Genomic DNA, 17,341 nt, shown 5'->3' on the forward strand with positions numbered 1-17,341 from the left:
TTGGGTTGCCAGGGGGCGTGGTCGGCCTGCAAACCACCACAGGCCCCTCGCTCAGGCCGCCCCACGCCCCAAGGGAACCCCACCCTGATCAGGGACACCCTTCAGGGCAAACCAGCTGGCCCCCACCCCTGTACCAGGCCTCTATCCTATCTAATAAAAGAGTACTATGCAGATTGATCATCACTGCAACACACAATATAGCTGCCCCCATGTGGTCAAAGATCCTGCCCCCATGTGGACACAAGATGGCCGCCACAAGATGGCCAGCAGGAGAGGGCAGTTGGGAGGCACCCTGCCTGCAAGGGAGGGCAGTTGAGAGGGACCAGGCCTGCAAGGGAGGGCAGTTGGAGGTGATCAACCCTGCAGGAGAGGGCAGTTAGGGGTGACCAGGCCGGCAGAGGAGGGAAGTTGGGGGCAAACAGGCTGGCAGCAGAATGGTTAGAGGGTGATCAGGCTGGCAGGCAGAAGCGGTTAGGGGCAATCAGGAAGGCAGGCAGGCAAGCAGTTGGGAGCCAGCAGTCCTGGATTGTGAGAGGGATGTCTGACTGCCCGTTTGGGCCCGATCCCGGGATCGGACCTAAACGGGCAGTCGGACATCCCTCGAGGGGTCCCAGATTGGAGAGGGTACAGGCTGGGCAGAGGGACAACCCCCCTCCATGCACGAATTTCGTGCACCGGGCCTCTAGTTATTCATAAAGTGAGACCAAAGGATTTACCATTATTCACTAATTAGTGGACCACTGGTGGTCGGTGAGGTCTGAAAGGTTGGCAACTGCTGCACTAAAATGTAATAGATGTGATAGAAATCCTGTAGCTAGGTTTCATTTCATTTATTCAGTACTCAGTGGTCTACAATGAGTAGACCTGCATGCTATGGGGTGGTGGTGAAAGAAGATGACACAGTTTTTCCTTCCCTCCCTTCCTCCCTCCCTCCTCTCTCTCTCTCTCTCTCTCTCTCTCTGTCTCTCTCTCTCTCTTTCTCTCTCTCTCTCGTTCTCTCTCTCTCTCTTCAAAAGGAAGGGAGAGAGAGATAGAAACATCAATGATGACAGAGAGTCATTAATAGGCTGCCTCCTGCATGCCCCCCACTGGGGATTGAGCCTGCAATCCGGGCATGTGCCCTTGACTAGAATCAAACCTGGGACCTTTCAGTCCACAGGCCAATGCTCTATCCACTGAACCAAACCAACCAGGGCAAGATGGCACAGTTCTTGTTGGCACGGTTTTACAATATAGTGAGGGAGACTTTCAGGCACATAAATGCTATATAAATCAATAAAGAAGGGTGGGGAAGGGGTTTTGTGGGAAGGTGGGGTGGGGCAACAAGGGAAGTGTACACTATGGACTAGAGCTGAAGTCAGCAAACTTTTTCTGTAAAGGGCCTGATAGTGAATATTTTTGTTGTGATGGGCCACACATCTGTGTTGTAACTACTCAACTCTGTCACTGTAGCAGGAAAGCAGCCATAGACATAAATGGGTGAGTGTGGCTCTGTTCCAAGAACACATTGTTTTTTATCTCTGTAGTTTGCTGATCTCTGGACTAGAATGTAGAATCCACGAGGGCTAGAACTTTTATTCTGAGCTCTGACCCATGTCCTAGTAGAGTGTCTTGTACACACACAGACACTGAATAATTGTGTTGAGTGAATGGAGGGAGAATTAGCAACTGCTCCAAACTGGGACTCTTGCAGTTAGGATTGTCCATTATTGTTTTCTATAATGCTAGGGTTTAGTGCCAAAGGAAGCCCAACTCAGGGTTCTGCAAAATTCTTTGTCTTAGAACGCTCACATTGTCTTTTGAGTTAATCATTTAGGATTGCTTGGTCTTTATTTGAGTAGATATTTTTAAAACTTGGAAAGGTTTTCTGGCAATGAAACCTTAGTGAGTAACAAGTTTATCTCTGGTCACTTTAGAAACAGTTTGTAGGTAGCTATCAATGCAGAAGGTACATGAAGAGCTATAGATAAATGCATCTCGAAAGTTCACCCAACCATTAGCATGTCTTATTACATCAGAGGGGAAAGGCCACGAAAAGAATAAGGTATTTTTCTGTTTTAGAGCTTGTGTCTGCTTTACCTAACTCACTGCATCTGTCCAATGTTTCAGTGAGAGGCACCTCCGTTAATGAGCAAAGTAGGAGGTAAATTTCACCCTAGCATCCATCAGGCATTTTACACGTGACAGTTCCCGCACTATAGGCAGGCCGTGCTGAGATCCTCCCGGACTGGAGCCCTGAGCACAGCTGCACTGTGCCGCCTATCACCCACGACAGCTGTATATCGTAGTGTTTGCCCTGTGAAAGTCACCGTCTGGGCATGAAATAGCCTTCCGCTTTGCACCTTCCACTGGGATAAATACTGGATTCTCTGGGGAGTAAATTATGATTTACCTACCAATTCCACAGACATTGGGCGTGGACATGAGGGTTTTTGTTTGTTTGGTTTTTTTTTAATTCATTTGAGAGGAAGGGAGAGGGATAGAGAGAGAGAAACATCGTTGAAAGAGGAACATCTTTGATCGGCTGCCTCCTGCACACACCCCTACTGGGAATTGAGCCCACAACCTGGGCCTGTGTCCTGACCGGGAATTGAACTGGTGAGCTTTTGGCTCCTGGGTTGATGCTCCACTGCTGAGCCACACCGGCCGGGCTGGGGAGTAAATTCTGATTTACCTACCAATTCTGCAGAGATTGGGCTTGGTCACCAGGGTTTTGAAAGGCCTTCCTCGGACCTCCATTTCATCATGCCTGTGTAACTGTGGTGGACCTTCCTTCCTTCTTACTCCGGTGCGTTCTCCTTACCATTCTACTGGTGACCTTCAGGCTTAAATTCAAATTACATATTTGCATTCTTGAATCTCAGCACCGTCAACTCAGCCTTAATTTTTTTTTTCTACCTTCCTGCTTTCTATCTGAATATTCTCTACCCACAAACATCTATGTAATTTGTTTGGAACATGCAGTATCTGTACCACCTGTGTATACCCTTAAAGGTCATCCCCCAATAAAAAGTGGAGTCTCCCATTTCTTTTCTTTTTTTTCTTTTTTTAAAATATATTTTATTGATTTTTTTACAGAGAGGAAGGGAGAGGGATAGAGAGTTAGAAACATCGATGAAAGAGAAACATCGATCAGCTGCCTCCTGCACACCCCTTACTGGGGATGTGCCTGCAACCAAGGTACATGCTCTTGACTGGAATCGAACTTGGGACCTTTCAGTCCGCAGGCCGACGCTCTATCCACTGAGCCAAACCGGTTCCGGCGAGTCTCCCATTTCTAAACTGAGAATTTTCCAGGTTGTTTGTTTAAAACTTTACAAGAAAGAAAAGTATGTAATTGGAGAACATGTTTCACTTTAACAATTGGATTAAGAATTTTGTCAGCATTTAGAACTGGTGAGGTTTTCTTTTCAACATCTGAGGTGCTTTTTTCTAGCCATTAAATTTCACTTAAGATATATTGTTTTTTCGCCTGATTAGATTTGAGTAGCGAAAGCACTAATACTGGTGATTGTAGAAAGCCATTGACTACTTAATTGTGTAGAACTTGACTAGGTAGCAAATGAGGTGACTTGAAATAATTACCCTGAAACACTACTCAAGACCTGTGATGTACTTAACATTGTGTTAAGAGAAGTAAATGCTAACAGATGTTTTACCAGAATCTTTTACTCCAAGGAACCTTGAAAGTTTGTGTGTCCCTTTCCAAAAAATATGAGTGGTTTAGAGAATAACTGAAGTGAATTTAGAGGCACCTGAGCCATTTTTCCTTCAGGTGCTGACTAGGGATGACGTCCTTTGTATACTAGACTTCTATTTGACATTTCCTTCCCACCCCCCCCCCCCAAAGAAAAGGTGATTTTGTGCTTATTTTCTGTCTAATTTCATCAATGTTCATTGAGTGTATTAAATTCAGACCCTAAATTAGTAGAAATAGTTTTGTTTTTTTTTAAATCCTCATCTGAGGATATTTTCCCATTGACTTTTAGAGAGAGTGGCAGGGAGTGGGAGAGACAGAGAGGGAGAAACATCAATGTGAGAGACACATAAATTGGTTGCTTCCTGCAGTGCCCCAACCAGGACCAGGGATTGAGCCTGCAACCAAGGTAAGTGCCCTTGATCAGAATCGAACCCAGGACCCTTCAGTCCACCGGTCGATGCTCTATCCACTGAGCAAAACCTGCTAGGGCAGTAGAACTAGTTTTAAAGTGAACCAGTAAATCACCCTGGTTGATTTTTTTGGTTTCTGCATTTGCAGTGGGATCATGAGACCTGGCCTCAACGCCATTCTGGGACCCACGGGTGGAGGCAAGTCTTCGTGAGTATAACAGAGTATCAGGAAGCTTTCCCTTTGCAGTTTTAAAGTGCTTTTACAGATCACTTTTATGAGGGCAAGTATTAGTTGAATATTTGCTGCATGTCTGGTCTGGGTCTAGGCCCTGTGGCTCACACGCAGTTTTGCCAGCTGTGTCTTATTAGGTCCGCTTTACTGAGGGACTGAGAGGTGATTGGCATACAGGTGTCAGGTATGATGTGAGCTAATGGGAGGAAAAGGAAGGAGATGAAATTGAAAGTGGGGAGGTGGAGCAAAATCATTAAGTGGAGTGAGTCTCTCGAAACGAGCACATTGTCTGTGTTGGGACCCAAAGGTCAGGCAGCTTGGAGGGCTGTTGGGGAGGTCTGTGCTGGATCAGCCAACAGTGCTTTGTTTTCACATTTTTAGACCTTATTGTAGCATAGAGTTAAAAAAGGAAGCTGAGAATTTAAAAAATATATGTGTAATTATAGTTGAACCATAGATTTTCTTGATCAGTTAATTTTTAAATTTGAACAGAATTTGAATTCAGAGTAGCCGAGAGATATAACTTGAGCTGGAGAAAAAAACATACCATATATGTCCTTTTATAGGTTGTTAGATATCTTAGCTGCAAGGAAAGACCCACTGGGATTATCTGGAGATGTTCTGATAAATGGAGCACCTCGACCTGCCAATTTCAAATGTATCTCAGGTTATGTGGTACAAGTAAGTACACATTGGTTTGCATTTTAGATATCTCTGGTTTTATGTGGGCAAGTTCAGTGGCTGATAGTGCAGTGTGCTGCCCATTGATCACGTAACTTGGGCTTAAAACCAACTTTCCTTATACCAGCTTTTCATAATCTCCCTTAAGATGCACAGTAATGTTAAATGAAAAGGCAGGGAGAATCTAGAACATGACCCTGCTAACAAAACGATAACAGTTATATTCCCAAAAGATGCTACTGTTTTACTTTTTCCCCTACCTTCCCCTCTCTCCCTGCCCTAGCTTAGAAAGATGTTTTGTCAAAGCCTTGTATAAAGCAGTCTGGAAATGTCAGCTAGTAGTAATCATAATTACCTGTGTTCTCTTCGGGTGTACAGAGAGGAATGAGAATTCTTCCATCAGGGTTTGCAGCTATCTGAATATGGAGTTATTGGTATAATTTGTATCATTAAAGTTCATCACTAGCTAGGACTTTCCCTTGGCTATGTTATTTTTGTGGATTAAGTTGTATATACTGAAGACTGAATTTACTAGAAAAGACCTGATTTGTCTTGTTAAAATGCCATTTTGCCTTCAGGATGATGTTGTGATGGGAACTCTGACAGTGAGAGAAAATTTACAGTTCTCAGCAGCTCTTCGCCTTCCATCAACTATGAAGAATCATGAAAAGAATGAACGGATAAACATGGTCATTCAAGAGTTAGGTCTGGCTAAAGTGGCAGATTCCAAGGTAAAGTGGAAACAACCGATGGGGTCACTGCCAGCAAATAGGGCCCTTACCCAGAAGTGTCCTATAATGTGTTTGGTCAAAGTGGTTCTTTCTAAAACAAGGATAAAAATGAGTAGTTACATAATATGAAGGTGAAACTTAACCAGGAAAAAAATAAAAAAATGATTGAATCCTGGAGGGGAAGTATGGCCGTGTGGGCTGGTGTGTAAAAGTGTTCTTGCAAAGACTACATGTCCCTTCCCTTGATGACAGTGCTTGCTCCTCCCCCACACTAACTGTGTAAGTCCTGTCTCATTCGGTATCTCTTTGCTAACTTTTCTCTTTTTGTTTTCTCTTTCCTTTTTTAGCTATTCTTCCTCTAGGGACTTTGTTGGTTGCTTTGGAGCTATGTTTCTGGAATTCATAAATGACTAAAAATTCATAAATGACTATAATCCCAGCAATATTTCTGGAACTCATAACTATTTTTTTTGGAATTCATAAATGACATATATGTTTCACTTTGCTATAATTGGGCCTCCAAAGTTATTTTCAGTCAAATTAGTATTTATTTCTAATTGGTGTAGCAGCCAACTTGTTTTCCTAAAGCCTTTCGTAGGACACGTTATCTCCCATCCCTCCCCCCTCTCTTCCTCTGTCCCTCCCTTCTGCCAGGGTTACTTACTTCTGTCATGTGCTGGGCTCCCTTGGGTTTCATAGGTAACAGCTGTGGGCAAGAGAGACAAAAGTAGCTCCCTGTGTGGGTTGTGCAGGATCAGGAAGGAGAAATGAGGTAAGTGAGGGAATGATTTACAGTTGATGAGTAGACATGGAAGATTTGCCGAAAGACATCAAAGCTTTGGGTGAAGATTAGCTTTTCAGTTGTTGTGGCTCTAGTTCCGTCCCCCTGCGCTATCCCTTACTTAGAGGTCAGGAAGATGGGGTGTTCTGCTGGCTGCTGCTTCATCTGATGCTTTCAGTCTTCTGGGTCAAGTGTATTTTGGAAGAATAAGTCTGAGCTGCTACCATGCACCACTTATTTTCGTTTTACGAGTGATTTGGCTCCCTTTGTTGGGGCTCTTCCTGTGATTCTCTCCACTGAGGTGCTTTCCTGCCTTTCCCTCTAGTGATCATCACCTGAGTTCCTTGCATGGATTTCTAGGGAAAATAAGCTGAAGGCAGTTGTTGACTTCCCAGAACATGTTTATGTAATTGACTGAAACAATACATTAAAAATGTTATACCTGTTATAAAATTTTAAACATAAGAGAAATGTAGAGAGAATGGTCTGATTCCTATAGTAATGACCTGATTGTAGCATAATTAATACAGTGGTATGATTACTGGTAACATTCACCTAGATTTCCTAGTTAACATGCTATTCAATAATAGCTTCAGGTTTAACATGCTATTCAATAATAGCTTCAGGTTTTTCTTTCTAAAGTATTTTAAAGAAAGTTATAAATATCATTTTCACCTCTAAAACATTTTTTTTTTAAAAAAGAAACTTGTCTACATTACTACAATGTCATTACCAACTAACAACATTAATATTTTAATATTAGCTATATAGAGTCAATATACATTCACAGCTTTCCAATTGTTTCCAAAATGTCTTTTATAGCTCAGTCACTATAGGATCTAAACAAGGGCATGAGTAGCATGTGATTATTATCTCTTTGGAGACTCTTACTACAAGAATTGTTTCCTACCTCCTGCCTCCCCCAAAACCTTTCTGCTCCCCCACCACACACAATGACACTGACTGGTTGAAAAGACTAAGCCAGTCACTTGTAGAGTATTCTGCCTTCTGAATTTGCCTAAAAGGATGTCAGGAATTATGTGGTGTGTTAGGGTATAGACAGGGTCAATTTGGGAGGCCTTATGGGGATTTTATAAGTGCTAATGTGGATGGTAGAAAGTGAGCTTTCTTAGCTGCCAAGGCCTAGTTTTTGAGTCCACTTGAGGACTTTTTCAGTAAGGGAGAAAGAAAGGGGCATAAGAAGACTAATAAATTATAGATGCTTTCACCTGTTCCTCTCCTATTTTTATCTTCCTTTTTGGATTGTGATTTTACTATGTCAGGGCCATGTCTTTAAGTTCTAACTTTTGATCTTAAAACTAAATATTTGCCTTGAAAAGGAATATATAGAACTGTTGAAAGTGTGGGTTTCATATCTGGCATAGCCACATACCAGCTCTGACCTGAGCCTCAGTTTACTTGTTTAAAGAGAAACAGTTCTCTTCTCTCAGATACTCACTTACTTGCAGTTCAGAATAAATGAGGACATGAGACAAAGTGCCTCTTATAGGGTTGGCACATGTGGGAAGCTCAACCTACGATAGTGCCTGTGGTTGTTTTTGTTAATAATGATAACATTTGTGTGTTAGGTTGGAACTCAGTTTATTCGTGGTGTGTCTGGAGGAGAAAGAAAAAGGACTAGTATTGGAATGGAGCTTATTACTAATCCATCCATCTTGTTTCTGGATGAGCCCACAACTGGCCTAGACTCAAGCACAGCAAAAGCTGTCCTGTTGCTCCTGAAGAGGTAAGTGCTATGGGAACATTGTTCTTACCCAGCAAAGCTATCATTTAGAATTGAAGGTCAGATAAAGAGCTTCACAGATAAGAAAAAGCTAAAAGAGTTCATCACCACCAAACCAATATTATATGAAATGCTGAAGGGTATTCTTTAAGAAGAGGAAGAAGAAAAAGGTAAAGATAAAAATTATGAACAACAAAGTGACAACAAATACATATCTATCAACAAGTGAATCTAAAAATCAAGTGAATAAAAATTATGATGAACAGAATAAACTGGTGAATATAATAGAATGAGGCACATATAAAGGGAGTGGACTGACAATTCTCAGGGGGAAGGGGGTGTGGGGGTGCGGGAAGAGATTGGACAAAAATCTTACACCTATGGATGAGGACATTGGGGGGGGGTAAGGTCATGGGATGGGGTGGGAATTGGGTGGAGGGGAGCTGTGGGGGGAAAAAGAGGGACGAATGTAATAATCTGAACAATAAAGATTTATTTTAAAAAAAAGAAAACAAACTGATTTGGTAAAGGTTCAAAGATCACATGCCAGCACAGCATCACTTCACACACGTGCCCACACTCCCGCTGTCATGAGCAGTGGTGATGACCCATCGCTGTGTTCTGACATAGGCACCATGTCTGAATATGTCAGACACTCCCTTATGTCACGTTACCTGTTCCATACCAGTGAATTCTTTGAAATGAAAAATAATAAACACTTCAGGACACAGTGTACTGTGCCCACCATCCCCCAAAACCTTCCCTCTCCCTGGCCAATTAAAAAAATGTTTTGAAGAGAGAGGTAAAGAGAGAGGGATAGAGAGATAGAAACATCGATGAAAGAGGAACATCATCCATCGGCTGCCTCCTGCACTCTCCCCGCTACTGGGGATCGAGCCCAGAACCCAGGCATATGCCTTGACCTGGAACTGAACCAGCAACCTCTTGGTTCCTGGGTCAACGCTCAACCACTGAGCCACACCGGTTGGCATTCCCTCCCTATTATTACTTTGCTTCCTCTGCTGCCCATGTAATCAAGGTTCTATGCCAGCATGAGAAGAAACATGAAGATGGGAAGATGTCTGAGATTTTAGACATCTTAAGTGTGAGATATCAATTGCACATATAAGTAAAGATGCCAAGTAATGGATCTGGGGTTCAAGTTTAGTTAGAGAATAAATCCATGGTATTTTTATCATTTGTAACTATGTTAACAGTGCTCATTAGAGGAATGAAGAATTGATAATACTGTAAATATTTTCACTATGTTTTGGACTAGTGAGCACACAAGCATCGTTCCCCAGGCTGGAGCTCTAACCCAAACGTTTTCAAGCTCCACTGTGCACACTGACCACCTGGGGTCTTGTTAAAATGCAGATTCTTCTTCTGCAGTTCTGAGGTGCAGCCCAAGAGTCTCCATTTCTAATGGGAGGTACTGATCCCAATGCCATTGGTGCTCAGACCACACTTAGAGGAGCTCCCGGTCCTTTACTGGCTCCTTAATGCCTACTGATGGAAGTTCCAGCTTCTGAGTAAAGGGATTCATCACGAGCTTATTTTAATGCAGTCTCTTTTGTTAGCTTCTCTTCTCTTCACCCCTCGACTCAACTCTGCAATGACACTGGACTACTTGCAGGTTCCCAAATAGACATTTCATCACACACTTTGTTCTCCATGTTCCTTCACCTTGACTATACTTTCTTTCTTCATGGTTTATTCCTGTTGGCCCCCTTGACACTATCTTATGTCATCTTCAGACTGGGTTATAGCCTCCTATTTTGCTTACAAGGAATCCTCAGCTACTTCTATTCCACATTGTATTCAAATGATCGATTTACTGGCCTGGTCCTCTTGAGGCAGAACTTGCACAACACTGCTAGCATAGAGTAGGTGCTTATAAAGTGCTTCAGTTGAAGTGATCCTTCTCATAAAATATATTTACTAATAACAGTTTTAGAACAGTGATTTTTAGCCTTTGTTTCTAGTAGATCCTGTGTAAAGGTAGTTGAGCAATGGCCAACAAACTCTAGCCCTGCCCCTTACCAACTGTGACACCTGGGGCCAGTTGCTTAACCCTCTAGAGACCTTATCTGTAAAATGAAGGTAAAAATACTGTTGGTACTATCAGTACTGCCGGATGACTGCCTTGTATAAATATTGTGAAAATTCAGATACAAGTATTTATATTTAACAAAGATATAGTAAGTATGCAGTAATGTTAATGGTATTATTGGGAGAGAAAAATGAACACCAATTCCTAAAGACTTGAAGACTACAGTGGTCAATGAGAATGGGACTACAACCATTATTTTAATATTTAGTCCATAATAAGTTTTCAAAGTTGAGTGTACTTACAAGTTACCTGGGTGCCTTTAAATTTTTATTTTTATTTTTTAAGATATATTTTTATTGATTTCAGAGAGGAAGGAAAAGGGAGAGATAGAAACATCAATAATGAGAGAGAATCATGGGTCTGCTGCCTTCTGCATGCCCCCCTACTAGGTATCAAGCCCACAACCTGGGCATGTGCCCTGATGGGGAATCAAACTATGACCTCCTGGTTCATGGGTTGACGATCAACCACTGAGCTACACTAGCCAGGCAGTTGGTGCCTTTTTATAATATGGATACCGTAGAACCAATAGGTCTAGGAAGACTGTCCAGGAATCTGTATTTTTAATTAATCTTGGAATTCATTGTGTATTGTTCATGGGACACAATTTTAAAAACCTTAGTCTTTCATAAGAGCGTTGAACCTAGGTCCCCTTGGTCTCTGAGAGATAAGATGGGATGAAAAGTTAGTAAGAAAAAATTAAGTTGAACCAGGAACAAATGAACTAAAGGCAGGAATAAAGTTTTTTTTTTTTTGCTAAGAAGTACAAGATTCAGATGTTGTTTAGTTTTTTAAAAATAATTCTTTATTGTTGAAAGTATTATATATGTCCCCCTTTTCCCACACTGACCCCCCCTCAGTCAGTCCCCCTCACTGCCCCAGGCCCTCACCGCCCCATTGTCTGTGTCCATGGGCCAAACATATATGCATACAAGGTCCTCATTGATTACCTCCCACCCACTCACCCTCCCCTGCCTTCCCTCGAGATTCAGATGTTGAATGACTCATTATTTTCTCACTTTTACCTTAGGATGTCTAAACAGGGACGAACCATCATCTTCTCCATTCATCAGCCTCGTTATTGCATCTTCAAGTTGTTTGATAGCCTCACCTTATTGGCCTCAGGAAAACTGATGTTCCATGGGCCTGCTGAGGAGGCCTTGGGATACTTTGCATCAGCTGGTATGTTTGACTTTTCATGCAGTGAGATCCTTCATTAATAGAATCCTGAAAGAGAGCAGAGGAGGTGGTCAGAGTGCTGCTTGATCTTTGAGTAGAGATAACATGGATTCCACCACTCCAGACCATCTTTGGTCAGTTTGGTGCTAGAATTTGTCTTCATTTTGCATCCCTGGCTTGCTATTTAGGTTGCTTTCTTGACCTGGTTGAGTGGCATGCATACCCTGTTTATGTGTAGGACTATTTATACTGGGCCTATATTGTTCTGCTTCCAAGTTCTAGTGCCCTTTTCCTAATAGTTTAAGAAATATATTGATCTCATAATCAGTTATTAGTCTAATTGAACATTTTTTTGAAAGGCCTAATACTTTCCTTTCCCTGGAATCATTTGTCTTTTTGACCATATAACAGATCAACCTGTATCAATTTTCTCCCTTGGTTGGGATGTTGATGAGGGTTCATGGAGATGCTGCTTAATTTTCTAGTAACCTTAGATTCAAGATTTAGTCCTTGAGTGGATATGAGTGACTTACCAGTTAATGGAATGGCTACTCCTGAGTCTGACTTCAATGGGCCAGAATTTCTGACAGTTCTGGGCTGCCCGGTTCTATTTCAGATGAAAATGTGTAAGTTTTTATGACTCATGCATCTGTTTCATTTTAGAGATACTTGGATACTATTATAGCCTAGAGGCCTGATGCATGAAATTCATGCAAGAGTAGGCCTTCCTTCCCACAGCTGCCGGCACTGGCTTCCCTTTGGCACCCAGGACCCGGCAGGCACCCGGGACCTGGGCTTTCCTTTCAGCCCTGGCTTCATCCAGAAAGTTGCCTGGAAGGACATCTGGTCTAATTAGCATATTATGCTTTTATTATTATAGATGATGCTCCTTGACCCCAAATATAGTTTTAAATATTTTATAGCTATCTTTGAAATTTTATTTTTTGTTTAATCTCTATCATTTACATACCTGGATCAGGGGAGTGTAGGGCAGATGAATCTAAGAGAGGACTACAAGCCAAGTTGAGTTCAGATGATCAGGTAAAGAAGTGAAGGTAAAGCATTCAGGTGTGCCCTGCTGCTCACATCCTCTTGAGAGTGGTTTGTTCTCTATGCTGGAATTATAGCAGCATAAGAGATGAAGCAAATGGTTGCTTCTCCACCTGAATTTAGTAGGTGGAGAAGCAACCATTGCTAAAGTGGGTACTGGCATTTTGGCAGTCCCTAGGTGAAGCCAGAGAACAGAATCTTGGCCTGACTTTGCTCGTTACCTTGCTTTGAGGAGCATTAGTCCTACCTACAATTTCTTTTCTTTTTCAACTTTTTGCGCCGCACCAGCACAGCCAAGGGTTCGGTGAGCCTGAGGGAGGGCTGGTGAAGGATGAAGAAAAAGACAGACAGAGAATAAGCTGGGTCTAGGTGGATCTTCTGTGCCTTGCTGAGGCCACAGAACAGATCCAGACTGCAAAGCTAATGCTTTATTTATAGTCAGGGGTAAACAAGGTAATTTACAATGTTCTTGTAAGTTTCACTTGTTTTAGCAGCACTTGCTGCCCCTCCCACAGCCCATTAGCTACCCAGGAAAGATCTAGGGAGCAGTCACAAGATCAAGCTTAATTACGCTAAGAGGGCTGTGCCCTCCAAGCTGGGACTTGTTTGCGACTTTGCCAGCAGGTCAGTCTGAGGCTTAATCCTATAACCGCTCCCTACAACTTTTATTTTTCTTGGACTGATATTTATTTTTTTGAATATGTACTGATAAGCACCAGAGCATATTGATAGCTGTTTCAGATCTCATGAATTATGTAAGGCTTTCTGAGAGTTCTTCAAGGTTGGTTTGGGGTATGATTTTTGTCAGGAGACAGAATTGTTGACATATTGTATAACTGAATTTGTAAAAAGAAAGAGTAAATTAGCGAGGGCAGAAGAGAGAAAGAAGAGAGGGAGAAGTCATTACATTCTGTCTCTCCCAGCCTCACCTCCCTCACCCCCTGAAAGTGAGTCTTTGTTTCCTAAGACCATCATGCTTATGTACCTTGGTTCCCTTCTTCTGTAGGTTACCAGTGTGAGCCCTATAATAATCCTGCTGACTTCTTCCTGGATGTCATTAATGGAGACTCCACTGCTGTGGTATTAAACAGAGTGGTTGAAGATGATGAAGGTATGTGAATCTGTCTAGAGTCACAGATTATTACCTAATTGAATTGCCTGAAGTTCAGCACTGTGGTAGCTCATTAAAATGTAGCTTTGTGAATTTATATAACTAATGCTGCCCCCTGATACCAGTTGTATCTGTTGAGGCCCCACTTCCTGGTGGACCATCATCTTCTCATTGCCCCCTCACATGGTGGAAGTGGGGAGGGAGCTCTTGGGGACTTTTATAAAGGTACTAACCTCATTCACAAGGGCTCTACCCTCATGACCTAATCACTCCTCAAAGCCCCCCCCCCTTCAAATATCATCCATTGGGAATGGATTTCAGCATATGAATTTTTTTGGGGGAAATAAACATCCAGTCTGTAGTACCAGTCAGCACAGATTTTGTTGTACATGAGGATTAAAAAATAATAAAAATAAATAAATAAATTAAAAATTTTAAAAATTACAAGTTCCTATGGTATGTTTATTTTATTTTTAGATTTTCACCTGAGGATATGTTTATTGATTTTCACAGAGAGAGGAAAGGAGAGAGAAAGAGAGAAAGAGCGAGAGAGAGAGAGAGAGAGAGAGAGAGAGAGAGAGAGAAACACCAATCTCTTGCCTCCCACTAGGGATCAAACCTGAAACCTAGGTATGTGCCCTGACCTTTTTTGGTGCATGGGGTGATGCTCCAACCAGCTGAGCAACCCGGCTGGAATCCTATGGTAAGTTTATTTTAAAAGAATCAGGCTACAAATATTATAGTTAGGGAAAGGTCCATGGGTTTGCTCTATCCATAAGTATATGGAAGTAGTCAGGCCATTAACTTATTTTTCTAATGTGTAAAGCTATGACAGGTCTAATCATTTTCATGGTAAAGCTTTAGAATTAAGGTGTTAAGGAAGAATCTAAGAAAGGGGTTTCATAAAAATGGGCTAACTCGGTTATTTTGTTAATGTTTCCCTCTGTCCATTTTTATTCCAAAGCCCAAGAGACTGAAGAGCCTTCCAAGAGAGATAAGCCACTGATAGAAAAACTAGCTGAGTTTTATGTCAACTCCGCCTTCTTCAGAGGAACGAAAGTTGAGTTAGATCAACTCATGGGGGATCAGAAACAGAAGAAGAAGAGCACAGCCTTCACAAAGATAATCTATGCCACCTCCTTCTGTCATCAAGTCAAATGGGTTTCCAAGCGTTCCTTCAAAAACTTACTGGGTAATCCCCAGGCCTCCATAGCTCAGGTAATCTCACAGATATTCTAATTATGTTGTGAAATGTTCATCTGGGGACATTAGATTCTGATACAGTCTTTTTTAGGATTATGATTATTTTCTACTCATCCTTCTATTTATTTATCCCCTCTCTATTTGGGATATAGAAACAGTCAATAGAACAAATAAAACACAATTAAGTTTTTACATACAGGGAAATTTTTTAAGTGCTTTTTTTGGACTACCTAATTCAGAATTTTTATTGAGTTAGACAAGCTATAAGAGGTCATCTTTGTAGAGAAAATTCTTTATCAAAAAGGGAAATAAGACTGGTGAACTCCCGGAAAACTCTGGTTGAGGGGACAATTTGCATAGTAAGCTTTTATTATATAGGATTTTTTGTAACAATACTTTTTTTTTTTTTTTTTAATTTCTTTATTGATTAAGGTGTCACATATTTGTCCTCATCCCCCCATTCCCATCCCACACCCCTCCCCTTGGATGCCCCAACCCTCTGTTGAACTTAAGCATTGGTTAGGCTCATATGCATGCACACAAGACCTTTGGTTGATCTCTCCCCCCTCCCCCCACCCTCCCCTATCCTCCCTCTGAGGCCCGATAGTCCGATCGATGCCTCCTTGTTTCTGGTTCTGTTCTTGTTCATCAGTCTATGTTGTTCATCATTTCCCCTAGATGAGCGAAATCATGTGTCACTAGAGATATACTTATAAGAATTGAATGTGCGACGAGCAATAATAGTTATGCTGACAGGCAAATGAATCAGTCTGTAGTGAGTTTCTTTCTGGACCAACAGTTCTTTTGAGACCCAATATCAATGTCCACCAGTTCCCTATGAGTACATGTCGGCACTGACCCCTCAGCTCTGGATGGTGGACAAATGGTGGTAATGCAGGTCCGACTCCCTCTGGTTTGGTCTCGGCCGGACCCAGGGGCACTGATTCACCCGGATCCAGGGGCCCACGGCCTCACCCGGACCCGGGGCCAGGCTCACCCGGATCCAGGGGCCCACGGCCTCACCCTGACCCGGGACCCAGGCTCACCCGGATCCAGGGGCCCGCGGCCTCACCCGGACCCGGGACCCAGGCTCACCCGGATCCAGGGGCCCGCGGCCTCACCCGGACCCGGGGCCAGGCTCACCCGGATCCAGGGGCCCGCGGCCTCACCCGGACCCGGGACCCAGGCTCACCCGGATCCAGGGGCCCGCGGCCTCGCCCGGACCCGGGGCCCAGGCTCACCCGGCTCCAGGGGCCCGCGGCCTCGCCCGGACCCGGGGCCCAGGCTCACCCGGCTCCAGGGGCCCGCGGCCTCGCCCGGACCCGGGGCCCAGGCTCACCCGGCTCCAGGGGCCCGCGGCCTCGCCCGGACCCGGGGCCCAGGGCTCACCCGGCTCCAGGGGCCGGCGGCCTCGCCCGGACCCGGGGCCCAGGGCTCACCCGGCTCCAGGGGCCGGCGGCCTCGCCCGGACCCGGGGCCCAGGGCTCACCCGGCTCCAGGGGCCGGCGGCCTCGCCCGGACCCGGGGCCCAGGCTCACCCCGCTCCAGGGGCCCGCGGCCTCGCCCGGACCCGGGGCCCAGGCTCACCCCGCTCCAGGGGCCCGCGGCCTCGCCCGGACCCGGGGCCCAGGGCTCACCCGGCTCCAGGGGCCCGCGGCCTCGCCCGGACCCGGGGCCCAGGCTCACCCGGCTCCAGGGGCCCGCGGCCTCGCCCGGACCCGGGGCCCAGGCTCACCCCGCTCCAGGGGCCCGCGGCCTCGCCCGGACCCGGGGCCCAGGGCTCACCCGGCTCCAGGGGCCCGCGGCCTCGCCCGGACCCGGGGCCCAGGGCTCACCCGGCTCCAGGGGCCCGCGGCCTCGCCCGGACCCGGGGCCCAGGGCTCACCCGGATCCAGGGGCCGGCGGCCTCGCCCGGACCCGGGGCCCAGGGCTCACCCGGATCCAGGGGCCGGCGGCCTCGCCCGGACCCGGGGCCCAGGGCTCACCCGGATCCAGGGGCCGGCGGCCTCGCCCGGACCCGGGGCCCAGGGCTCACCCGGATCCAGGGGCCCGCGGCCTCGCCCGGACCCGGGGCCCAGGGCTCACCCGGACCCAGGGGCGCACGGCCTCGCCCAGACCGAGGATTCAGCCTCACCCGGACCCAGGGGCGCATGGCCTCGCCCGGACCCACGGGCACGTGGCCTCACCCGGACCCGGGGCCCAGCCTCACCCGGCTCCAGGGGCCCGCGGCCTCACCCGGACCCGGGGCCCAGGCTCACCCGGCTCCAGGGGCCCGCGGCCTCACCCGGACCCGGGGCCCAGGCTCACCCGGCTCCAGGGGCCCGCGGCCTCACCCGGACCCGGGACCCAGGCTCACCCGGATCTAGGGGCGCATGGCCTCGCCCGGACCCAGGGGCACGTGGCCTC

General features: G+C 45.4%; 1 protein-coding gene across 3 annotated transcripts in view; it reads left to right on the plus strand.

Annotated features, from left to right (window-relative positions):
- LOC307098862 (broad substrate specificity ATP-binding cassette transporter ABCG2) overlaps window positions 1–17,341 on the plus strand; it is a 59,999-nt gene that overhangs the window by 22,043 nt on the left and 20,615 nt on the right. For all 3 annotated transcript variants that reach the window (XM_079769986.1, XM_079769987.1, XM_079769988.1), the window contains 7 exons: window positions 4,259–4,318; window positions 4,909–5,023; window positions 5,602–5,754; window positions 8,125–8,282; window positions 11,423–11,574; window positions 13,628–13,732; window positions 14,697–14,950. In XM_079769986.1, the coding sequence (XP_079626112.1) occupies window positions 4,259–4,318; window positions 4,909–5,023; window positions 5,602–5,754; window positions 8,125–8,282; window positions 11,423–11,574; window positions 13,628–13,732; window positions 14,697–14,950 (997 nt within the window). The remainder of the gene's footprint in view (window positions 1–4,258; window positions 4,319–4,908; window positions 5,024–5,601; window positions 5,755–8,124; window positions 8,283–11,422; window positions 11,575–13,627; window positions 13,733–14,696; window positions 14,951–17,341) is intronic.

Source organism: Cnephaeus nilssonii (genome assembly GCF_951640355.1).
Source record: "Cnephaeus nilssonii genome assembly, chromosome: 1".
Taxonomy (NCBI): Eukaryota; Metazoa; Chordata; class Mammalia; order Chiroptera; family Vespertilionidae; genus Cnephaeus; species Cnephaeus nilssonii.